A 26346-nucleotide genomic window follows, 5' to 3' on the forward strand; every position below is an offset into this window, starting at 1 on the left:
CTCTCCAGTCACAAGGCCACTTCTTTAACCTCAAGGCTAATCGTCGCCCCTGTTATGCCCCTGTATGGAAGCAACGTGCATTCCACTGCTGTGAGGCCGGTGGTGTGTTGGTGTTTCCACGCTTTTGTTAAAACCTTGATGGAATGAAAGAAAAAATAGTTCCTGTGTCAAAAAGGCCGGGCACCACTGCGCTGTTAAAAGATTAGCAGAAATTAGTAGAAATGTTTAAATCATCAAGACTGGGAGGTAAAGATTAAAAAAGGAGTACATAGTGAGATGTTTTAACTTGTTTGGGGAAGATTCTATTTTTCAGTCTCATTGATTTTTGCTGCTTACTGCAGTGGGCAGGCCAGAAGTGAATTATGAATTCATCATATGATTTCATCAGTTCTACCTGAACGCTCAACCTCAAAGTCACCTTGGTGTCCCATTTGAGGTAGAAACGAGGAAGTTACACAACCTCATTCCTCAAAGTAAAACATACACGCACAGTATTTTACTAGGTAGCTCACTGCAGTGCTCTATAAAGTGAAGTACTGTGATTAAGGATACCTGCATTTAAAAAAAAAAAAGCATAATTTTAGTCTTCTCTCAAGTGTCAAATGATCAATAAATGATAAATGAACCTTAAATGATCACCGTTCATGATTCATAAATGAATCATTAGCAAGTTGCACTTAACTACAGTGAAACAGTAGCTGATAACATTGTGTAGTCAGGGAGTACGTTATGTATGCTTAAGGCTGTTGGCTCAGTTCGTCAATAAATGATGAAGTGAAATCCGTGCAGCGGTGCTCCTGACACAATGAATGACAAAGGAGTCCCATCTCTCACCACATCAGCTTTTATCTCTTCAGTGATGAAAGGCGATAAAACTACAGTGTAATGCATTTCAGAAATGTGTTTCCCTAATACCATGATCCTCTAATGATAACAAAGTGCTTAATGATTATTAAACAGCAGTACAAACCAAAACTACAAGGAATCATTTAAAGATGCCACATTATGTTCATTTTCAGGTTCATACTCGTATTTTTGGTTTGGGTTTTTAATACAGAAAACAATTTTTCTTAGACTGTCTATCTGAATAAACCTGTATTTACCTGAAATGCTCCGTTTTAGCACCTGCCTCTTTAAACCCCAAAAAGCCCGGTCTGCTCTGATTGGTCAGTGTTTACGGGTCGTCCGCATCTGCGCTCCCTGAGTTTCTGCACCGCCATTGCAGCCGGGGAATGACTGTAACGGCACTGTGGCGGCACTTTCTACGTATTTATAGTATATTTATGACATCACAACCGCACGCAAGTCCTGACGAGTCATTTAAAGGCACGGTTTCTAAATATGGCCATTTTGATACTTTCACAGTATTTATATAGTACATTGACCTGCTTTATAATTAAAAAAGGACAAGTAAAAGCTCATTCTATTTCAAAATTGGACCTTTAAAGACCAAATATGAATTCAAATAGATTGTGTTTAAATCTGTTTTATTTAACTACAGTAGTCTGACCTGCTTTGCACACCTTATGAAATGTGTTTTTCTCTTGACCTAAGCAGTTTGTCAGTGATGTTTGCTGTAGATACTGATGACAACCCATAAAAAGGAATCACTTCCACTTCTTGTAAAAATGTCTTGTAGGGACACATAGCTGTAGGGACACATAGCTGTAGGGACACATAGCTTGCATGTTATGTTAACAGCCCCTTGAGATAAACGGGGGCAGATGTGTTGAATAGTGTCAGACTCATGGAGCTAAACACGTCAGTTAGTGTTAAAAGTGCTTGTGTTGAAATAAATATTACCATTGAAATAAACACTTTTTGACAATTGCGATGATCTAAACTACCGCTGAGAAAAACTGTCCTGCTGCTCCCGCGGAGACTAATATCCTGCAGCGTCATAAACAGTAGAGTAAGTTTTAGTACTGAGGATATTTTAAAGAGCAAATGCTCATGCTCTATCGGATGCGAGTAGGTACTGTAAAAAGTATTCCTGAACTGTTTAATGTAAGTGTGACTGCACAGCAACCACGCATGTAAATTTAGCAGTTTTCTAATGCTTTTATTGTGAAAATCGTAGATTATAGAAACTAAAAATGAAATAAACAAAACTGAAGAATATGCCACCACTTGGACAGAGGACATGTTTACTGTATTGTTTCCACTTGTTTTAAATTCATTGTCATGAATTTACAATATACCAGTTTACTGTGAAAAACTTTAAACACACAGCTTCCTGTTGACAGACTGAGAATAAGAAGGAAGAGGAAAAGGAAGTCATTTTGTTTGCCCTCCCTCTACAATGATCACTCCTTATTTGGCTCTCTGAATTCTCAGGTTGACTGTTCAGTCTTGACCTATTCTCCCCCTGATCCCAGCCACCTTAATCTCCTTAATCACCACCTGTGTTCGATCCCATCTGGACTTTTTTTGTTAAGTACCCCTTTTTCCCTGTTATTTCTTCATAATCTGTTTTGCGCATCAAAATCAAACTCTACTCTTTTTCTGTCTTTTCCTTCTCTATCTCTGTCCTTTTTCCGAGTCAGTTCATGCTGAACAGCTTAGTCGGTACTCAAGCAAAAACGCAATATAAACACCACTTTGGCAGCAGATAGTGATATCTGAATCCCCCTTGTTTCTCTTGTTCCAACCAACCAGGCAAAAAAAAAAAAAAAAAAAAAAAAAAGCTTTATCCCCACCCGTCATCACTCTCCCATAATTCTTTTCTCACCCCTTTATTTTTTTATAGACATTACATGTGCTTATCTCTGTGGAGAAAAGCTCAGGTTTAGGGGGAAAAAAAGGCTAGGTGTTAAGTTACGTGCAGAAATTGACAAGTTTAATGTTGGTTATGTGCACACGTAAATATCTTGTACCGTTTACCTGGATATGAAGCATCACACAACACAGGGATCAATTATTCTCAGATATGGACAAGGCCTAGCTCAGTTAATCTATTCATCACACAAGAGGCTTTACAGGGAAATTGAACTTTATTCAAAATCAAAAGGCATTATATATATATATATATATGACACATTAACTCTAAAAAGGTCTGCCATCTTGATTAGAAATTAGTTAAATGAGATTATACTGTAGATTTAGTTACGGCGCAGGTTAAACACACGTGGTATTTTATGTTTTTAATAAACCGTTTTTAAACTAGGCAATTCACTTTCTAAAATGACTGATCTTTGTCTATACTGATATGTTTGTTGTAACCCATTTATTCCAATTTCTTTGCTTAACTTTATTGGAAACCACAACGTGCACTTCTTACCTTCCAGGCTGCAACATCTTTCAAATCAGTCCAGTACATAACAAATGACACTTGATAGTTGCTTGAGATCCCATTATCTAGCTATAATTGTTGATAAATTTTGTTAATGTTGCATTACCGCTATGCTGTATTGCCAGTGTGAGCAGAGAACCTTTTAAAACTCCCCTTGGAGTTGCATTGAAGTACACCTTGACATCCAAGAATTGATAGCTACATCAACTACAACGCTGGCAGAACAAGGGCACTGATCAAATAAATAATGGCTTTGGTTGTCCATATCCATCTTAGAATTGTCAAATATCAGCGTGTCATAAATGTACCAATAGGCAGAGAAATTTTGAAATTGCTTGCTGCAATGATGTAGCTTTAGAAATACAGAATAAAGACAACAAAACGTTGAATGTGAAGTACAACTCAAGCAAGTTAGAAGTCTCTGCAACTTAATTTTTATAGTGAACTGAAATGAAGTGACACCTCTGGATGATCTAATAGTTTGCAGTAAAGCACATTTGATTTGGACAACTGGAAATAATCCTTTTAAAAAAAAAAAAACATTTACATGAATTCACTATGTAAAATGCTATCTAATTGTTCACTTGCATGGTCAAAAGTGTATCTATGTGTGCTCAACGTGTGTTGTATATGTGCACATGTCCTCATTGGTCCCTTGGTCTTTTGGTCCAGTTTAGCCTTGAAAACCAGAAAGTCCGGTTTCATTTCAGAGTTTCTCCGTCCACACTGGCCTTCCAGAGTGTTGCAGAAGGAGTGTTTGAGGGGAGGGTTCCAGCACTGCTCAGATTCAGGGGTTGTTGATGATCTGCCTGGCTTGTCCGTAGCCTGTCATTCCAGATTGAGATGCTCCTCTATTTGTGCCCATTTGCAGGCCGATGACGTTTTTGCCATCGGTCAGCTGTTCCTCTGTGAATTCTCTCTTGTTCTCTTGGGCTTTCCTGCACACATACAGACACATCTCAGTCCACAATGTCACTCCTCAGCACTTAAATGAAACTTTGTTCTACCTACTTCCCATTTAGAAACTAGTTAATACATGGAGGGGCACATTCAAACTCACTTGTGAAACCAGCTGGGGTCTCCTTTGTAACACCCATCGTTCTTTGTGACAGCCAAACTACCCAGAGCCATCAGGGTCCTCTGGACAGCAGCCAGGTCCTTGCCTTAAGACATGCAACAATCTCAAATTAGCAGAGCACACACACCAATTACAGGCAGGGGACATCAGTGACCTCTGCTCTGTCACTGAATACAGCTTCATTTCCTCGCTTGTGTTGTGATAAATCTGCAAAACTCTGCTGTAATTACACTGAGGAGTTCTGCTGGATGGATGACTTACCTTCATAGAGGTCTACAGTCTGAAACATGTCAGTCTTGGTGACTCCGTAGTTTTCTGCTGCTTTGAGGAACATGGATATCAGCTCCATCTGCTTAAATACCATGGTGGAGCTCTTGATGGTCTTGATCGGCTTGTTGGATCCATACAGGCTATTTATGAGCTCACACAGCACCTGGAAAAAAAACAACCAGATCCTTCTAAATATACTGTACACAATGTGAAGCACAATGCTGCATTAACACTTAGGCAAACCCAACACTCACACATCCATTCTTGAGCCAGTTTTGGAATTCAGTCTTGCCTGGCTGAGGCCGGGCCACACCACACTGGACGACAATCCACTCCGCCAACCTTTCCTCCAGTTCTGGGTCATATTTTTTATCAATCTTACTCTGTACCTCCCGGCTCAGACCATAGGCAGGACCTTTGTTTGCCATGCTGATCCTGTTGGTAGGGAAAGCTAGTGTTAGATAGGCAGGTAGCTGAGCAAACTTTACTGATTGGCAGTGTAATGTTTTTTTAAATATTGATATTTGATAGATGAAACAGTCACATTCAATTCCCTGTCCACACCCACGGACCTGCCCTGCGGTCAGAACAAATAGGATTGTAATCACTCTTGATATGTACATGTGTATTGTGTGTTAGACATGTTTCTTTTTAAACCTAATCATTTCAAACTGCACATTTTGGCTTGTCCTCACTTGTTCAAGGGGCTGTTTTATTGTTCAAACTCTAGTTAAAAAAAAAAGTAGGTTTAAGTCTAAGTTAGTTGAAATCAGGCATCTAGTGCTGACGGTTAAAGGATCAGTTTAACAATTTGGAAAATACAATTGTTGACTTTCTAGCACAGAGTTGGATAAGATTGTATACCAAGCAAGCGTATTTCCCAAAATGTTGAACTATCCCTTTAATGTGATAGGGCAAGAGGCCAATGAAGAGTGGGGGACAAGTATGTTCACCTGGGTGTGTCTTTTTCACACATTTTATTCAAATGGAATCCTTATTCTTGATTTATCATTTTTATAATGTGGACATTTAATAACTAGTGTGTTAAACGCATATCCAGACCAAGTCAGTGTTTTTATTTGACAAAGACATTTTAGTACCTTGGAAGCTGAAAATGTTAAATGTCTTTAAGAATTCCAACCCTGCTGAAAGTAATCAGTTGGCCATATATTCTTATTAATGCAGTGTGAGCTTCTTGTTGGCTTCAGCAGAGTCGCCCCACTCCCTGCATCCTGTTTGTTCATTCCGCTGTCACTTCCTTCCTCTCTGACAAAGGTAGCAACTCCAAACAAAACACACTGCCAAACGACGGTTAAGCAAATTAGATAATTTCCATCAAGCCTGTTAATACAGGAAAGTATGAGATGATACTTGTTAACCACCACACTGCACTTATTTTTTTATAGTTCTGAGAAATTGAGTTACGCAATTCAATGACGTTTATAAATTTCAGGGAGAGTAGATAACATATGGAGATGTTTAAAGCAGATAGGAAAATCCTCCACTTTTTAACATTCTGCCCAAGAATGCGCATACTTGGGCAGAAAGTAAAATATGTTATATTTATATGTTCTTCAAGCCATCGGAAAATGTACATTTTGTTGCATTTTAACAAAGCTTGAGACACCATGTAGGATTGTGCAAGAATCTGAGTTTTATTTTTGAAAATGGGTTTAATATGCAGCATCATCTGCATTGCAATCCCATTACATGTTTTGCAAAACAGAGGCTTCTCAGTCTTACACAATATGTGTTGACAGTTTGACAAATTGTCATTGTTTGTAACAGCTCCACACTGGAGCCCAAGCTGCTATAGATCCCACTTGTAGCCCTGTTCATTGTCTGTGGTTGCGGCGGTCATATGGGTACGTAGAGGAGATGCAACTTCCTGTTCGCTAAGTGACTCCCAAACCAGTTTGTCACCGCAAGAAGAGTGAAGTAAATATCTAAACATCCAATCTCTTTCTCAATCACAGGGGATTCATCTGTTTTTTTCCTGGCACGCCCAGAGAACATCCAGCAGCTGCAAACATCTACATGCAGTGATCAATGAATGGTGATGAAGTCAGAGAGTCTACTTATCTCAGATTAGTCTAACCTGCACTTTTAACTCTGAAGTATGCATGCAAACCACTGATTAGATGTCACCAGATATTGGCTCATGCCACTGTCACTCTGAATGAGCATATCTAACATCTGCAGGAGTGATTTTGACTGTGAAAGCGACTGTAAAGTGGACTGCAAATAGTAGGATGGCACAAGCCATTCAAGCTGAGTGTGGGTACAGGTGTTTGAGAGTGTTTTGGAAGATTATGTAGACCCGCATATTTCAGAAATCAACTAGGGACCAGTAGTTACTGGAAACATGTGATCATAGAGTCAACACTACAACACAAACACCAACCAAGATGTCGATAAACAGTCATGTGTGTTGCCTAAACACTGAAAACAAGCATCACAAATTGGTTAATGCATTGCTCATACATACTTTGGCAAAGAGGTAACCATGGTTACACATTTTTATTTCCAATCAACAGTTGTAAGGAAGTGTCTTCAGTCTACATTTCTGAACTCCACATGTAACTGAACATGTCTCAATGTGTTGCTATGAGATTATTATTCTACAGCTGAATACACCTTTTCTTGTGCGTACATGTCACCACATGGCTGGCTTCCGTAATGTGACTGTATGACTGTTGCCATTTACACACTATAAAACCAAATTCTTCAACTTTTGTTTCTTGCAATCATTACACGATGTTTCACAACTTTCTTGGTATTGCAACAGAGCCGAATACAACTGCGTCATCGGCAGTTACTTTTGAGTCATTCTCCAACCTTTGTGTTGTGAACACAATGGATTAACTAGTACACATGATTATTTCTTAGTGTTCATGGTTATATCTCTCTGTACCCTGCACTGTCCCAGCTGCTGCTGACCCAGACTGTTCATTCTGCATTTCTACTTTATCACTAAAGATACTGAGCCCAAACACCACCCAAAGTCACAGTCTTTAACTTATCTCACTGTCTAAATGTTCACCTGTACACAACTTTACCACGGTCCATAAATGTATGTGACAAACACACGCAGAGTTTTACTGTCATATCCTGCGCCAGCTGCCTGGTGTTCAGAGCATATATTAAACTACAAAATGACATATTATTAGACAGTACTGGCTACACGTTGAAGCATCTCTAATAAGAGATTTGTCTGAGGCTGAACCTCTGAAGCAACGAGGCCTCGCACATGAGAAGAGTAGTGAGAGCAAAGGTAGAGATGAAACAGGATTATATGACACAATCTACAGACAAGTGGGTCATTCAAAAGGCATCTCATCCACAAAGAAAAATTAAAAGAAATAACTCCGTAAAACCGTGTTTAGTCCTATTTTGTATATGATCAAACACAACAATAAGGCAGGGAAACAGATTGAGGGTGGGGTGTGTGATACATTACACTTTTTTTGTTCATGTTTCCTGCACAGAGGTAGCCACAAGCTTAAAGCAACAAAGACATCTTTTGACAATCAGCAAGAAACCAGAGATTGATAAATGAGGCCGAGAGAAGAAGAAAGGTTTACTTACTTTGTGTAGTAGCTTTCAGGTGAATACAGGTGGTTCGGGCTTGTGCTGCTGTGTTACCGCTCTTCTTCCCTACAACACAGTGTGGAGTGCACCATACAGGACTGCAAACATATATACACAGCAAACACACTACTCTGAACTAGATGACTTCACCACATTCAACACACACACACAGAGAGATAGACAGAGCGAGAGAGAGAGCGAGCGAGCGAGCGAGCGGCCTTTACCTCCTCTTATTTCACTCTATGCCCCGCCCCTTGGCTTTTTTGCTTTTTCCCCCCATTCAGATTGGAATTCCTTATTTAGGAAAAGGACGGGAAGGAAAAAGAGGGCATGTGACTGGAGAGTTTGGTGTGGTCACTGAAAAGAATTCTCCAAATTTCTCCCTCTACCACTAAAGAATGAGACAGGATTAGGGAGTAGGAGTGTGGGTAGGGAGGGAGGGGGGGGGGGGGGGGGGGGGGGGGGGAAGGATGATCAACTCCTGGAGAACAGTGCAGTTTGAGGGAACACAGGAAGGGAGTTACAATAATTAGAGAGCAGTGAAGCACATGTAGAAGATTATTTATCGCCTTGATTCAAACTGTGATATTTGTGTCTGAAAGTGAAAGGGCAGCAGGCAGCTGTGAATGTAAATCCCCCTTCCTCTTGGTTGGTTTCATGTCAAGACACAATATAAGAGGAAGTAGAGGAACGGGTCATTGTGACACATCACAGCATATCATTTTTTTCCTGATAGTTGAAAAGCACGTAGGCTACAGTTGTACATCCAGGCGGTTTTCATGACAACAAGGAGAGACACTCCCTCCGAGGCATTCCAACCGCGTTAGGAGCAAGTCAGGACCTGGAAATGTGTGTGTGTGGGGGGGGGGGGGCGGAGGGGGTGATATATGACATCGGACGTGATAACATTGTGATGAGTTGGCAACGTGTGAAGTCACTGACTGACCAGCGGTCATGAATAAATAGGTGTTAGGAAGTGGACACGTTCAGGTCAGCTATGTTTTGTGTCCTTTCGACTCTAGTCTTATATTCAGCCACCAGGACATCGAAAGGGTTAATGATTATGAAAACCTGAACGTGGTTTTGTTGCAGTAGAATATTTCCTCTTTATGTATCAATCAAGTGAACTTTAAAAGAACAAAAAAAAGGAAGACAAACAGGAACACATGAGGATGTCTTCATCTACTTTTTTTGATTGTTAATACAGTAAATCCATAGACTGTATGAAAGAAATAGACTTAGCAACTGTGACGTCACCCACCGTTTTGTGGACGACGCTTTGAAGCCTTGAATTTGGCATTTCGGCCATCACCATTGGGGTGGCCACAGCCATGACCACACAACCAGCTTAAGAGCAAACCGGTTTTCTTTTGAGCTTACCAGTGTTGGAGTCCACACCGGGGAGGGATCCAGGAGCTCTGCTGGCTTAAAAGGGGTGGTGCTTGGAGAAAGAGCAGCTTTATAGGGGAGGTGGCCTAATTGGACACTACCACTGCTTGTTATGTCCGGGGGGGGGGACTAGCTTTATTCTCTCTTTAGGTATTGTGGGGTTTAGATTTATATAGAGTACTTTTTGTTGATTCAAGATAAGTGAAAGTACATTTTATTTATAATAAGTTTTTAGGTAGGTTTTGCATTATTTGTGTTTTTGTTGTTGGTCTCCCCCTGTGTGTTAAAATTGTGCTGATCAGCCAATATATAAGTCCCCTTTGTTGCTTTGTTAGAATGTCAGTTGTATTTTGTTGAGTCTTACGTTCAGAGCTTTATTTATTGTCTGTTTATTTGACCTCTTTTACGGGCCAAAAAACCTTCTTTATTCTGTTGTAATTATCTTTGTCAAATAAAAAGCCCTTACTTTGGAATTTCTGTTGTGACTCCTCTTCCTTAACTGCTTGGTCCCTCAAAGCCATCTTAAATTTTTTTTGGAGGCAGAAGGGATCATATCTGGACAAGAGGGGGGAGCTGGGGAGGAGCACTTGGTTAAACTCTATATACAATCAGACTTCTTTTTGGAGTTAATGGAGTCATTAGGAAGAATGCAGATGTAACTTTTACATTGGCTTCACTTTTCAGGCCCAGCGAGGTAGCCGTTTACTATGGAAGATTCAAAATGCCTAAACTAAAGGAAATCAAAGTCATAAAATGATGCCGCCCTCTGTTGGACAACACTGAAGTGAACTCCAACTCGTGTTGTGATTTGATTTTAATGCACCATGGGGTATTGGTGTCATAAAGAAAAATGTAATGGATTCAGTTAGTAAAGACATACTAACGTGATTTTCATTCAATTATGACAATTGTTTTGTATTTCACTTTATTTCTTTTTGCATTCTTTTTATTTTCTTTTTGCATTTTTAATCTTCCATATTTCAAAATTTGCCCTTTTTAGTAAAATTTGGAAAATCCTGCTTTTGTCTGGGTTTATACTTAAGGGTCAGTTTTGATGAAGGCCTGCAACTAAAATATAGTTTAATTATTGATAATTTAAATATAACAACATGATAGAATACTCAAAGGGCCCTTTCTGTATGATACATTTACCTTTTGATACTTTTGGTGATTTTGGTGATAATACTTTTGAACTTTTTTGTATTGTACATTTTGAATCTGGGATTTGTACTTGTTACGGAGTATTTTTACACTTAGGTTTTAAGTAAAGTATCCGAGTACTTCTTCCGCTATACTGGCAGCAACCCATTTCTAGTGAACTGGTTGACACAGTGGGATGGGGAGTTATGTTCAACTAGAAGACAGAAAGCTGTGTGTGTGGGAGAAAATGGCAAAAATGATCCAGCAAATGGAGAAAATACACACTGTTGAGAAATTCCCCATGTGGTTGAGCTCTGTGCGAGGGGGAAACAATCTGAAGTGGTAACAGTCTTTTCTGCTTTTGCTTTTTTCTCTCTGGCCAGATGTGCCTGCTCAATGGCGTCAGGCCATACCCATCATCAGTCAAATCTTTTAGTGGGTTTAAACTCCAAAATGCTGTCTTTGCAGGAAATAAGAAATACTGCTTGTTTTGCAGATTTTTATATTCCAGATGCCGACCAGCCCTATTGTGAGTCTCTACAGGCTGATCCTGCACCACAGCAACATCTGGTGGCCCAGGGGGGACAAACAGCAGACGACCACTCCTTGCTTCTTTCTCTGTGGTGTAGATTTCACTCCTCTACAAGGATGCTAACAGCTGAAATCCACATTATTTACACTGTATTACACACTCTGCATGCTATGATTTAATTGTGATTTTGTTCGATGGGAGAACAATTTGACGTATTTGACCTACTGTCCTCTAGAATCAACCTCTTCCTGAGAAGAGATTTAACAGGTCTAGCTTTATTTTCAGGTACACACTGCTGGGTGTTGATGCCCGTGCTGAGAGCTGCTAATTGAAAAAGAGCTGCATGGTGAACGCAACACTGTGATGTCACTGGGGTGTAAAATCTGAAGCTGTTAGACAGAAAAAGAAAGTGGGCACCAAGGGGGACCGTCAGAGGAAAGTGGTGCAGGTTTTTGTTGTTTTTAAACCTCAGAGCTAAATAATTGAATGAAGCCTAAAAAAAAAGTAAAAAAAAATACAAAGCTATTTTGAGTATTGTATTTTGAATAGCTTCTGATGCTCCATTAAATGCATCTCCTTGGTTTCTGACTTTTGAGAGTTATAAGTACTCAAATTAAAGTGTGCTGTCTTACTTTAAAAAAAATTAAAGAATAACATTTTGCGTTGTGGGCCCTATTTTAACAATCTAAGTACACAGCGTGAAGCGCAGGTGCGTTTAGGGCTTGTCCAAATCCACTTTTACTATTTTGAAAAAAGGGTCCGTGCGCCAGGAGCATGGTTAAAAAGGGTTCTACTTACCGTGCGTTTATGGGCATTGGAAAAACATTTTTTCCCAGTGAAAACCTCATCATTTACATTGCTTCCTTTGGGAATCAGAGGTGGGAAACTCAGGCTAGATTTTGCTAACAGAGTTTTGCAGTTTGTGACGCGTTGTTGTCAACTAACGTTCGATGTAGGCGACTTTGGTTCACTGAAAAAATTTCAATGACAAACGCCTCTGCCAAGACACATACACAGACATAACATGTTTCAAATTATTCATAAATAGGCCTATGTATAAGAAACCAACACCTTATCCGTGTCCTTTCCCGTTCGTTGTCCTGAAGATAAGACAAACAAAGATCTGTTGATGGGCTGTTTGTATGCTCACATAAGAAAACAGAATCTTTGTTATTGTGGCCTCCATGTTTTCACACTCCTGATGCTCTAGGCTACGCCCAACAGTTGGTGGCAGTCATGCAAGTTGTTACAGTGGCTTGAGAAAGTTTACACACCCATGCTAAAGTTGATTAAAGACAAATAAATATACATCTTTTGGAAATTGATCTCAATGCCTTACTTAAAAAAAGAATTTAGGGATATCCTACCTTTTAAGGACATCAATTTTCTTTGTGAATGAATAGTGTATTGTAAATAAATGTTCTTCCTTAAAATACAGGGTGCATAAGTATGCACACAATTCCCATAGAAGCAGGCACATTTTTATTTTCAAAGGCCAGTTATTTAATGGATCCAGGATACTATGCATCTTGATAATGTTCTCTTGGCCTTTGGAATTAAACTAACCCCATATCATCACATACACTTCACCATACATAGAGATTGGCATGGGGAACTTACAAAATCCTCTCTCAATGCAAATCAAACCAGCTATTAAACTAAATGAAATAACACCATGCCTATCTCTATGTATGGTGAAGGGTATGTGATGATATGGGGAAAAACAATGTTGTGCACGGGGGCGGCCCCTGATAATCCCAGTAGGCATGAACGCACCATTAGTGTCTTCATTAATCCATAGTTGTGTTTTGGACGTAACATGCAATAAACCAATCAGTGAGTGTCATCTCCCATTCCCTTTAAAAGCCAGTCGTGTTTGTATCGTGGCGCATTGCTACTAAGATGGCAGATTTAGCCATGGTGTGCATAGTGTGTGCACGCTGTGCACGAGCTTAGGCACATTTTACTAATGCACTGTTAAAGTTCAATGAAATGCTGCACTATTGACTTTAGACCAGGTTTTTGTTGGTCAATGGCGAGATCGCTTTCTGTTGCCGCAAGATAGCACCACACCTGAACACACCTTACTGTAAGAACAGCACGCCCATGGGTGCAACGATGGCCGCAGGTGGATTTGCTATTTAAACGACATGGGTGTGGGATGGGAAATGTACAACTGTGTCGTTCTTAAAAGAGCAAAGACACTTGCGCCGTGCTGTGCCAGGTGCAAGATAGGGCCCTGTAGCTGACGTGTGACACAGCATTGCATGTACGGACAGTAGAGCCCTTACAGGCTCTAGGGATGGCAATCTCTGGACAATAAACATGGTCTGTCAGTTGGTTGGTCCACCACTTTGGTCCAGACTGAAATGTCACAACAATAGTTGGAAAAAGTGCATTGAAATTTGGTACACACATTAATATTCCCCCTTGAAATAAATTCTAATAGGTTTCATCTAGTGCCATCATCAGATCAAATTTTTAATTTGTATATTACTTTGGTTTATGACCAAATACCTGCAAAACAAATGATGTTCCCATCTGTTATCTGTAAGTGCTCATTAGCAAATTGCATGGTAAAAATACCGGCTAAAAGTTAGCTTGTTAGCATGGTCACTGAGCAAGTTGTTATTTAGCTCACAGAGTTGCTAGCAAGTAGCTGTGGACCCTTGTTTCTTGTGTTACGACTGATCAAAAGATCACTGTTATAAAATCACGATTTTCTATTGCTCTGCTGTGAAGATGAAAATAAAATTAAAGTAACTAGAAAATGGGATTTGTATAACAAAAGGAAGTTGGTTTGTCCTTCAGCTTAAAATCGTCATGATGCTACAATTATGTAAAACCAAAACATCTACACGCTTTTTATGATTATCAAGAGAGTAAAATCATTAAATCTTAATTTTTGGATCCACGCCAATGAAGCCGCTTATCCTTTTAACCTTAATTAATGTATTGTCTTTATTCACTGTAGACATGGGACTGAGGTCCTGATTATGTTTGCATATTTCGGTAAAAGCTCTTGTGGCCTAACGCCAGCTTAAAAGTAAATGCTAACGTGATTGTGTACCGAGTCTCCACATACTGATTAAGTGTAACAGCTGAACGGGAATTTTTCAATTTCATGTCCTTCCGCAGTCTTGTGTGATAGAAAAGCAACCTCGACGAATGAAAGGATCTTGCTCATTGCTGCTGTTGTATCATTAAACAGACGATGTTTGAGCCGGTGTGCAGGATCACCCCTTTATCCAGATATGACATGCACAAAGCCTCAGATCAGCAGTAGCACTGAGCTGTGGGCGGTGGGATGATGAGCTATGTGGATGAATAAAGAAGTCTAAATCAAGACCACATGTGGTCCAGCAGCGCCTCATCCTCAGGACAAAACACCAGTTAGACACAGTGGGGAACATCTGTTTAAAGTCTTCAGATATTCATAACCTTCTCTCCACTTTGAGCCTGTGAATCTGTGCCAGATGGCCACTATATAGAATTATTCACAGTTTTCTTTCGCTTCTGTGACAAATAATCCTAATATACAGTACTGCAACAGTTTAAACCCAGTAAAACACTGCACTGTTTAAGTGGTTATATAACTTAACTATAGCACATCTGTACAGTGTGACCTCAGATGAAGGAGAAGAAACGGTGTTGACATGGTTGAAGACAATCTGATTATAACAGTATAGGGATTTGCATGTATGTGTTTTCTCACACGGGAGCTGTAGGGGGCACTTTGGTCCTCTTGGAGGCGCTGTGTTTCAGTGTGATCCTAACCACCAAACACACCTTTCACTCTGCTGACACTCAGCCTCTAAACTGTGGCCCCTAAATGTCCATATAAATCTTTTGCTCTCCACCTCCCCCTCTAATACTATGTTACGGGAACCAGCTGTGCAGAAAAATAGTCTACAGTGCAATTCACATGTTCAAGGTGGAGATGGTGTGTTTGTGTGTGTGTGTGTGTGTGTGTGTGTGTGATAGTCACTCGCAGCAGTAATCAGGTAATTACTTGTTTACATTGTAGCCCAAATCAGATGATTGTACCCTCTATATTGTTTTAGAAATGTGACTGCATGCCAAGGTTTTTGTAAATATCACATTTTGAAACAAAGCCGTCCCTGCAGTCTGATAGCTGGTGAAATTACAAAATAAGATAAGACTTGATGTATATGACCTCTATTTATTGATCCATTAGGCAGAGGTCTGTAGGTGGGGTATGGGTGTAGCGGAAGAAAATTGTGACCTAAAGGTCCCTGGGGATCCTTTGTTTTTGGATGTGTACAGACAGATCGTGCTGCACAAGAGAATCCAGTTGGCTGTTTGTGGGCATGTATGGCATACAATATGAGCATTTCTGTCAATTGCATCCAGTTTAGTCAGTCGGCTTTTTCCTTGTACTTGTAATCCAGCCTTGCAGTATAGTTCAGAGTTTAGAGTAAATGTCCTCTTTGTGTTGTGGAGTGTTTTAAGAATGTCTTTTGTTGCTGTTCAGGTGAAGTCTCACTCTGTGTGTCTCAGAGAAGAGATGAAGCAGGAGCTGTGTGCTGTTCATCCATGTTATCTCTGGTCCTATAGAGAAGCTGCTCTATTAACAGAAGGTATTCAATTCACTTGCAGCTTTTGCCCCTGAATCAAAACCGCAGATTTGTATTCGAGACTGATCTTTTCTGATGAGGTAGCAGTCTTTACAGAAATACATACTTATATAATGAGACCAAGCAGGGAATACTCACAATCATTACTTCCAGAGATGTTAAACAGCCCGTATCTTCTGAGAAAAAAAGATTTTAGCATGATGGTCAAATTCATATACCAAGGTGTCTGGTACAGTAGGTTGACAGTAGAATTCATGGCCATGCAGGATTAGAATAATAAAATCAGCATGAAATGACCTGCTTCTCACGTCATTAACCTTTTGAAATCACTGGGCAAGAAATTAGGAAGTGTCATAGGATGCAGGCTTAGAGGCTCCCAGTGCAGGTGTTCTTAAGCGGGTTCTTCGAAGAAATCTGGGGGAACGGCACTGTACAGTACTGTATGTGAGCATGTAAGTACATGCATCATGCTTCAGCTGTGAAAGGATATGTTTGCTTTACTGCTGCACCTAATGGAATTCCATTTGACAAAATTCCTTACACTGCCAGTCTTTTTCCTTTGTACCCTGGCTTTTTTGTGCTGGTGAGGTCAATATCGTTAGTTGCTGAAAATATAATTGCTGGATGTATTTTTACACCACTCTTATTTAAACAGGAAACGTAAATCTCAATCTATTATTACAGTCCTTAGTTTGTCACCCATGTCATTAAACTAAACTAGCAGAAGACAGACTTAGAGACAGATTTTTACTCAGTGTATTCCTGAGGTTATTGGGGGTATTTTAGAGGCAAACCCCAAAGCTGTCTGTCACGCAGCAAGTTCCCAAAGAATAATTAATCCAGTGAGATGTAATAATAGGCATGAGGGTAAGGCTGGGCACTAAAGAAGTCACAGCTTTTAATAGTACCATAAAACAACACTTGCATTCTGTCTGTTCCACTTATATCATATTTCCAGGATTACTGTGGAGAGGGGAGAGTGAGGTGTCAGGCCAGCATCAGAAGAGTTATAAAAGGAGATCATGACAGCTGGTGAGCTGCTGGGAGAAAATGTCTCAGTTTTTTGTCAGCGCTCTCTTTGAAAAAGTTGACAAAATCCTTTGTGATGAGAGAAAAGGGAGAATTTGGGGTCAAAGACAGTTTAGGGTCAGGAAGGGCTTTCCCGCAACACAGCAGAAAATCAGCCTTCATTCTGCAGCTTTGGCAACTTTGACAGCTTCAACGTTCAATTAGAGTGAGATCCAGGTGGAAAAGCCAGAGGAGAGGACACAGGACAAGGCAGGAGGGCATGATAAAATGTGGAGGGGGAAGAAGCAGTGGGAACAGAGAGGAATGAGTCAGGTGGAGGAGGAGAAGACCAGATGGAGACAGAGAGAGAGGAAGGGCAGACAGACTGTGCCAAGCTGGCCTATCACGCAAAAAGACCAAGTCACCTGCTGAGAGCTGAATGGAGACTGACACAAATTGATGGACTGAGATATTTAGAGGCTAGAAGTGGAGCAGGCTCCAGAGAGGAATAAGCCTACTCTAATTTCATCTTTATGAATGAGTGAAGAGGCAGAGAGGGAACTATGCAAGGAACACAGGAGAGAAATAATGAAATGGTTCTTCTCTTATTGCTGTCTTATTACGGGGATAGTAATGAATCAGCTGCGGAGAGAAGGTCACAGAGCAGATGGAAATTTAATTAGGAGGAAAAGGTGAATGCCTGTAAATGGATCGTCAGTGCCAATCAATCAGCTAACGCGGATTCATCCTTACAGAGAAGAAATAATATAGTGTTTTTTTCTAAATCAGATTTATTTACGGTAGGTCAAGGCCAGAAAAGGGTGGAGGCCTGTGACATGAACAACAATGTCTTAAAATAGCCTGAAAAAGAAGTGATACTGATGATTTCTTTCTTGCCAGCAAACATCAGTGGTAGATTACTCTAAATGATCTACCTATGGCTGCTTTGTGTATCAAAAATATGAGATTTGGAGCAGCTGATGTGCAGACTTCCTCAGTGCACCTGAGAACAAACAGGAGAATTTAAAGTTGTCACAGTTGAGTTGAAAAAAACAGAAACAAAATTAGAGTTGCCTCATTGACCGGCATCCAAAGTGAGATGAAGGTGAAAACTGATGAAGTGCAGTCGGTCGTCTGCACAGGGTTGTGTTTGTGGACAGCAGGGAACTAATTCTGACTGTTGTTGCATGTTTCATTTTAGCCACGTCAGTGTAGAAAATATAACAACATCCAAACGAAATAGCTGCTCAACACTCTAGAATTGGAAAGATGTATAAAGGACATTTAAGCTATGGTTATTTTACAGTTGATAACAGGGTTAAATATATTTCCCAATCAACTCCTTTTTGAAAAGGAAAAACATTTGGGCTGAAATCAGTTGGGTTGCACCAGCTTGCCCATTGGACAACAAACACTCGCCTGTTTTAGAATAGTTTGCACAGCAGGTTGGTATGTGTTTTAGTTTTTTTGGGGGGAGAAGCATCTCATTACATTTTGTTCATTTGTTCTTTTTGTCATTCGCCGTCTAGCACGTCAGTCACCTACTGATCTATAACTTTGTGTAACGGCCTTTACCATTCCTGTGATTACACGGTGCGGTTGACGTCTATTTGCATGACCTAATGCATGAGTACGTAGGATAAGCTTCTAAGTTGTAGTTATACATTTGCAGTATAATAGACTGTACTGAGTGTATCAATGTGGAGGTATGTGGGCGTTGAGTGACAGCTCTGTTTATAACTGTGGTCTGAACATTTAGAAACATCTTTATTCATCATCTTGTAGGCAGCAAAGTTTCTTTTCTAACTACGCTGTGCTGTAACACTGCACCTAATAGAAGAACACAAGATGCATACAGTACATTTAATGTAAGTAGTTGAAATATGAGTTCTGTAAAAAAAAGTTTCTCTCACTGTGTGAAATGCAAACATTTCCCGCTGCGTCAAATGATGTTAATTAGGAAGAGATAAAGATGACCAGCTTCACAATGTTCATTAAACATATAGAATTTATGTATTTTCAATGAAGTTATCTGAATGTGGAAAACATGACTCTGAAAATGGAATTGGTTGCTAACTCCTGTGGTAAGCAGTGATCTGAAAGGAAAGGTTACTTTAAATGTGTAGCATTGTAAATTTTTTTTAAAATAAATATTATAACTGATTACATATACATGTTTAAACTTTAACTCACACTGGCTCAATCACCATCTTTCTGCTCTATCATCTATTCTTCAGACCAAATTATTGTAAGTCGCCATTTTCTTAAGCAGGTAGTCATCGTACTTACCTGTTACTGAGCTCCCACTTGGGCTGCAGCCGCAGAGTCAAGCTCAGAATGTGTCGAACTTTCAGTGGAGTGTGTCGACGTGATGCTGTGGAGAAACGGCAGCCAGGAGCGATGGTGCAGTGCCGCTTCTGCCACTCACTACTGTACTGTACTGTCTCTGTGGTGCTACACATCATTACTGTCCCCGTGTCACCACAGCAACTGACCTGGCTACATGCTCAGAAAGGCTTTTGTTTATAGGCATTTATTGACTCTGTATGTGTGTATGTGTGTGTGTGTGTGTGTGTGTGTGGGGGGGGGGGGGGGGGGTCCCTTTGTTTTTGTGAATGTACACACAGAGCAGAGAGTCAATCATGGCTACCCACGTGTCAATAGGAACACAGCGTGGCCTTTCAGTGAATGAACAATGACAAAATTCATTACTTTTCATCCTATCAGACAATCAGCTTTATTAACACACCTCTCCCTTCACCACCCTTGTCCCTCTTCCTGTAGTCCCACCATGCTTTCAGTGTCCTCCCTCCAGGACACGGCCACATGAGGTTTAATAACACTAAAAGGTTTACCGCCCACACACATCTCTTCTCTCTCCCTCAGGAACCTCGCTCATTACCGAAATCATCAGGTCCACTCTAATAACTTCTCTGCCTACATGTGACGTTAAGCCTGAGAAACAGTGTGTTACAGTGTGTAACAGAAACAGTTTACAGTAAAAGAAAATACAGTTTCACCAGTTATGATTTGATGTGTTTATGTGTCATGTCACAATTGAAAATCAGGAGTTTTAAATGATGGAAATATAATAATCTCAATAATTTATCAACAGAAACTTAGAGATGTATCATTTCTCAGTGATGAATGATGAATGTTAGAGCAGATTTTGACTCAGCTGAAAGCACTGCATTGCACTCTGTGTTGTATATACCTATGTATAATATAGAGCACATAAAGCTAATGAATATTTTATGTTACAATAATATCACACTGCCACGTACACCACCAGTGGGGAAAAGTAAGCATTTACTTTATTTAAGTACTTTTTTTTTACTTAAGTAATTCAGTTTTCTGCTACTTTAATACTTCTTTTCCACAACATATTGTTGTAAAATAAACATTTACTCCACCTAACTGATTTGACAGTTCTTTGCAGATAAAGATTTAATTTACACAACATATGATGAATCATAAAATTTGATGCATTTTTATAACTGTTACTATGTAAAGCTGATGCATTTAGCTCTACACTCAACAGTCAAAACAGTAAAAGGCTACTTACACATTAATGCATCAGTATTAACAATCCAATAATATAATAAACACTCACAGCGGAATTTGTTCTGAGTTCTTTCACTTTTCACATCATTTTACTGAAAATACTTCTGTACTTTTACTTATGAAGCAACTTGAATGCATGACTTTTCCTTGTAATATTGAAACTGTGGTATTAGTGCCGTGGCAGTAGCGGTAACATGTCCTCAGTATGTGTCACTGCGATACAATATTATTCATAATAATATTCATTTAACACTCACATCGTCCTTTTAAAAGTAAAATGGCAATGACTTGTTTGTTAGAAACAGCACAGCCCAAATCTCTGTTTGCATAATAATTTATTCACATATTTTTTTCACATACTATATTATATTATTATTGCTGCAGTTCTGGAGCCTTTCAGTTATTCACTTTCAATATTCCCTCAATGGAATTCTATGTTAGTATCTCTTTATATTTTTCGTCTTCATGCATGCTGAGTATTACATTTCACAGGAGCAGGATGCAAATAAATAAAACAGTCTCTTTTTAAGTTACATGTCATAATCTATCCATTCTATCAATGCTTCAGTAACATGCCTTTTTCAAAGTCCATAAAGGAGGGGAGGGAGGGGGGGGGGACACTTTTCGGAACATATTTTCTCCATTAGAGGGCGAAGGCTTAACAAAGGTCACATTAATAATACATATTGTTAAAGCTGGCAATCTATGATTAATCTTCATCACCACCCAAACCCCTGTTTCCCCATTCAAGTGAAGCCCATCTACACCGCACAGGGAAAAGGCTAAGTGTAATTATTACATTTCAACTATGTACAGTAACTTCGAAATATGGCACCAAATCTGCTTGTGAAAAAAAGCTTGAGGTTACACGTTAAAATATTTGTGACTACAATACGTTTTCCTGTTTAACTGAAAAAATCTTTGAATAACTCCATTCAGGCCCTTAGACAGCGATCACACTTCAAGAGCCAAAGTGGAAACACTGGCACACTTTCCCTGACTGTTTTCAGTGGGTTCTGAGAGTAGACAGCATGCCTTGCAGGCATTGGGAGCATTGTGGTGCGTGACACAGTGTTGGAAAATAAATCTAACTCATCTGCAGTGCACCATGTGTCTCACTTTGAACAAAAGCTCCCAGGCGATGTCAGTCTGCCGTCTGATTGGCACCTAATGAAACAAAGAATATGAAGAAGAGTGACAGTTTTTTTAGGAAAAAAGCCTGGTACACTGACGAGAAATGTCGTGTTCCGGTGTCTGCTGATTTCAATGCTGTTGTTTTTTTTGTGTTTAAATTTGTGTACGTTTTGCAGAACATGTTTAAAAAGGTGCTTGTTTGTCCGCCGAGTGACTTTACTCGAAGCTCATGGACAATGCGAAATAACATTATCTTTCCTTAAGTAGCTCAAATTAGCTTAGCATTCAATTATCTGACTTATGTCAGACATTGCCTTTTTTTCCCACACATGCGTATGCATGCACACGCTTAAGCTCTTGCATATGCACATGTAATTGAAAAATGAGGGGATTATTTCTGACCTACAGCAAAGGCAAATAATAAAGAACTTCAGATAATTCAACCTCAGACTATCTTTACAGTATTTTAATATTGTTAGTAATTGCTCAGTTAAATCTGTTCTTTGAAGGCACCTAGTGTCACCTAGGCAGAGCAAAACTCTCCATCGTGTAAGCTTTAGGTGTAAGCTTTGTTAAAGCAAGACAGTTGCCTTTTTAAGAAGGTGATTCTTTGCTCCTGAAGTGTCAAAGACTTTGTGAACTGATGCTTCCTCGTGACTACACAGTCTCTTTGAGTCCGTCTGTGCTCCTGAATAATAATGCATTGGTGAGTTTTGTGCCCTGATGATCGGGGTCTTGGGCCAGGGAAAAGCTCTTCTCCAAAATGTAAGAGGTCCTTGAGCCCCCAGGCAGAGAAACCTCTGTCAGACGTAGGCTGACTCACTAGACTGGGTCCTGCCCAGGTTTGGGGCCTGGGACAGGTGTGAAACATCCTTCTTGCGCACTTCACAGATGGACTTCCTTCGGGCCTGCACCCCTTGCATGGCCGTCTTTATCTTCCTCCAGCCGAGGTGGTTTAGCTCAGCCAGATTGAGCAGCACGCATATGCCGCTTACTGCAAACATAAAGACCAGAAACACGGTCTTTTCTGTGGGACGAGACACGTAACACTCCACCTCCTTTACGCATGGGTAGCGATCACACTCAAACATCCCTGGCACATTAAAGCCGTACAGGAAGTACTGGCCGGCCAAGAAGCCGATCTCCAGCGCGTTGCGGAACACCACCTGGATGACATAGAAACGGGAGATGCCTTCCTGTCGTCGCACTTTGGCACTCTTGTGTTGAGGGAAACCCCGGGGTCCGTTGGGGATCTCTTTGACCTCCAGGCAGTCATGATCCTCCTTACTGCTGTCGGGGTGCACCAAGATGCCGTTGATGTTGCGAGAGTGTAGTTTGCGAGCGTGATGGTCGTGATGGCGGCCGTGGTGACCGTGACCATGGTGATCCATGTGAGGATGCAGGAGAGAGTAGCTTCGGTCCCGTGCTTTGGCGGACTGGTGGACGGAATATGTGATGAAGCACAGGCTGGGCGTGCACACCAAGATGATCTGAAAGACCCAGTAGCGGATGTGCGAGATGGGGAAGGCCTTATCATAACAAGCCTGGTTGCAGCCGGGCTGCATGGTGTTACAGATGAACATGATTTGCTCATCCTCGTACACCTTCTCCCCCACTATGCCTACTATCAGGATACGGAAAATCACCACCACTGTCAGCAGGATCCTGCAGAGAGACAGAAGGAGAAGGAAAGGGCGGGAAAAGGAGGGTGTGAAAGGGAGACAGGCAATGTCAGTTAGCGAGGAACAAATGATTCAAGAAATATCTGGGTATGATTCTGACAATTTAAAATTGATTGATTGAAGTCTTGGCTTGACATAATTTGGCTGTTGATTGGATGCTGCTTTGTTCATGTTCACCGTGTACCCTAAAACCATTTCAGAGCAACAGTAAGAAACAATTTAAGGCAAGGTGTTGGACCTATCTCTGTGCCTGTGTGTGCATGGGTATGTTCATGCATGAATGTACGTGTGTTTGCACATGTTATCATTCAGCTGCTGTGACAAACAACACCGTAGGATGGTAGAGTTGCGCTCTAGATAGCATGCACACATGAGCTCACTACTCGTGAAAGACTAAAACAGGAGGGGTGGTCAGAAAATAAAGATGTTTCACACTCATCTTTGTTGCTAAACTGAAATGGAACAGCACCAACATGGACATCAGTGTGTGCGTGCGTGCGTGCGTGCGTGCGTGCGTGCGTGCGTGCCTGCGTGCGTGCGTGCGTGCGTGCAGATTATTGCTGAACCATATATGCATATGTGGCATCCTATAAAAACTGGGGGGACTTCCCATTGAGCCTCATTATTGCATTGTTGCAGTTAGAGAGAGATGTATCCAGGATCTTGAGGATCTAGAGAGCAGTGCATCTGCTTTTTATGCCCTCTGAGACACTGGTGTGCTGTACTGTTATCTTCTGGTGTCGATCCAGCATGAGCACTGCTGAGGAGGACTGGGGCTTTAGGGCTGCACTGTCAGCTCTTTCAAATGAGCGAGGAAAGCCTGCACATCATGGGGCTCCCTGGTATTTATGCCACAATGCAGTGGATGTGCATGCTCCCTGTGTGGAGGAGCCAATTACACATTTCCAAGCACAGGAGGACCACCCAAGGCAACTGGAGGGACACACATAGATGGGAGGTGGCCCCAGGTGGGTTAGAAGAACTGGGGTAAATGGCAGCTATATGACAATAGCCTTTAATTCCGGTGATGTAACATTGTACGATTCCTGTGCATTTTAAAATGCAGTTAGTCTTTGTTCTGTCAGTTGTTATGTCAAATGAGACTTCGTAGTGTAGCATTTAATTAGGCCTCAAACATGCACACACTCGCTTTGTCTGAAATCTGAAAGTTTATTGTGTTCTTGGGATGTGAAAAAATAAAAGTCTCTCAACGAGGCAATTGAAGAGACAGCTTGTAAAAAGGCAAGAGGTATAGCAGTGGAACACATGTTAGCATGAAAAAGACTTGAAATAGAGCAGCGCGCTGCAGTAGGATTGTTTCTACTCCACCTGCAAGAACATGCCTGTATTTTTTTGTGTCAGCAGCAAGACGGACACAAGGACACAGAGAAAAAAAGGGAGAGTCAGTCATGTGACTTGTGCAAATTGGCAAACATGTCCGGTCGCCGGTGCTCGGAGCAGTTGTGAGCATACGCTACGCTGACTTTCACAATGTTGGAAAATATAACAGCATTAAGCTTTTCTGCAACTTTGGTCTTCCAGAAGTTGGATTCGGGTTGTGTACGTTATTTTCATTCGGTCCCTCTCTGATCCTTGTGTGCCGGATGTATCTGCCTTAACTGGGGGTTTGACAGCAGTGGATCTGACCAAAGGGCTGATATTGATGTTTCTCTGCACCACAAGGAATCCTTTGACGCATACAGCTCAATGAGATAGAAATCTTCAAACAATACTGCTCATTTAAATGCAAATATTTGTTCAGATAATATGGGAAACACAAAACTAGCTCATGTTGAGCTTCAGTGTGAGAATCTGTGGCTCTGGATGCTGATTTAAAATGATATTACAGGATAGAAAGCAGCTTACACTGTCTGTTTCGCTATTCAAGGTCTGCTTCTTCTCTCGCCAGTCATAATTGCTACACCATAATAACATTAACTAAATGTTACCAAGTCATCCTGCTATCCACATCTCTGTGTAGTGACACAAGCTCACAGACTGGACCGGGGTTTCAAGGTAAAAGTGTCCACTACAATGATCCCCTTTCTCTCAAATGCTTTTGATCATTCAGATCTACCAGATGGTTTGAATTTTATTATTTACAGATGTTGTGATGTAATCTCTGCATGTTCAACATACATACAACATCTCTGTATAATCAGTTTGCAATCAACTGGAAACAGGCTCTTCTTTATGTTCTGTGCAGACCAGTCAGCACTGTCTATCCCCTTTCCTTATATACACACACACATTACTAAACTGTATCTGAGGCTTGCTTTAGCTGCAGCCTGCAGCCTCAGGAGTTCATTTGGTTCATTTATGCCGGTGTTCTATGCATAATTTTTTTGTCTTTGTTTAGCTCCTTTTAAACTGTCTATACCCCACATGTACGGTCTCCTTTTTTTAGCACATACTCGGCTAAAAGTTGGTCTTATCTTTTCTTTGACAAAGTATAAAGCTGCCAGGAATCCAAAATACTAGAAAAATTACACAGTTTAAGGTTCTAAACATATTGTTTCACTATTTAAAGGCACAAATACAGCTGCAAATACACAAAACATAAGAAATAAAACTCTTAAAGTATATTTTCATATGAACCGATTTAATACCAAATCATTTGTCATTGAAAGTCTATGTACGTATGCCTGTAAATCACTGAAAATATTATTAATTCTAAGCTTTAAGAATTCATGAGACACAATGTGAAAGCCCCACATCAGCACTTTCAACTGGTTTTCTGCTTGTCTCTACACGATATATAAATAAAAAGTTAAGTTCATTGCTAAATTTAACATAAACCAAAAAAAATGATGCATCAGGATGCTCCACATCAACTCCTTAAGTCCAAAAGGGCCATGTTTATTGCTATGAAGTTGACCTCAAACATAGACAAATACCGGTGGAGAATTTGGTCGGGATGCTTTACCTCAGTGCATAGACCGCTGGCACCCTGAAAATAATTAGAAATGTGTAATTTTCTTTCCTAATTTGTGTAAAAAATGTGACAGTGGGGATTAAAAACACAAGAACAAACAAGCTGTTCATGGTGGGGGGGGTCTCCCTTTCAT

At 40.5% G+C, this 26346-nt stretch overlaps 2 protein-coding genes across 3 annotated transcripts in view; both read right to left on the reverse strand.

Annotated features, from left to right (window-relative positions):
• Window positions 1-3148: 3148 nt before the first annotated feature.
• LOC116700723 (transgelin) lies at window positions 3149-8499 on the reverse strand. Its single transcript, XM_032534151.1, has 5 exons — window positions 8229-8499; window positions 4895-5075; window positions 4632-4803; window positions 4353-4455; window positions 3149-4230 (listed from the first exon to the last, which is right to left on the reverse strand). The coding sequence occupies exons 2-5, from the start codon at window positions 5066-5068 to the stop codon at window positions 4080-4082; spliced, it is 600 nt and encodes a 199-aa protein (XP_032390042.1). The 5' UTR covers window positions 5069-5075; window positions 8229-8499; the 3' UTR covers window positions 3149-4079.
• Window positions 8500-19619: 11120 nt separating this feature from the next.
• The window catches only part of LOC116700717 (gap junction delta-2 protein), a 20400-nt gene continuing 13673 nt past the window's right edge, over window positions 19620-26346 (reverse strand). For both annotated transcript variants that reach the window (XM_032534138.1, XM_032534140.1), the window contains one exon: window positions 19620-23261. In XM_032534138.1, the coding sequence (XP_032390029.1) occupies window positions 22400-23261 (862 nt within the window). In that variant the 3' untranslated portion in view covers window positions 19620-22399. The remainder of the gene's footprint in view (window positions 23262-26346) is intronic.

Source organism: Etheostoma spectabile, chromosome 13, assembly GCF_008692095.1.
Source record: "Etheostoma spectabile isolate EspeVRDwgs_2016 chromosome 13, UIUC_Espe_1.0, whole genome shotgun sequence".
Taxonomy (NCBI): Eukaryota; Metazoa; Chordata; class Actinopteri; order Perciformes; family Percidae; genus Etheostoma; species Etheostoma spectabile.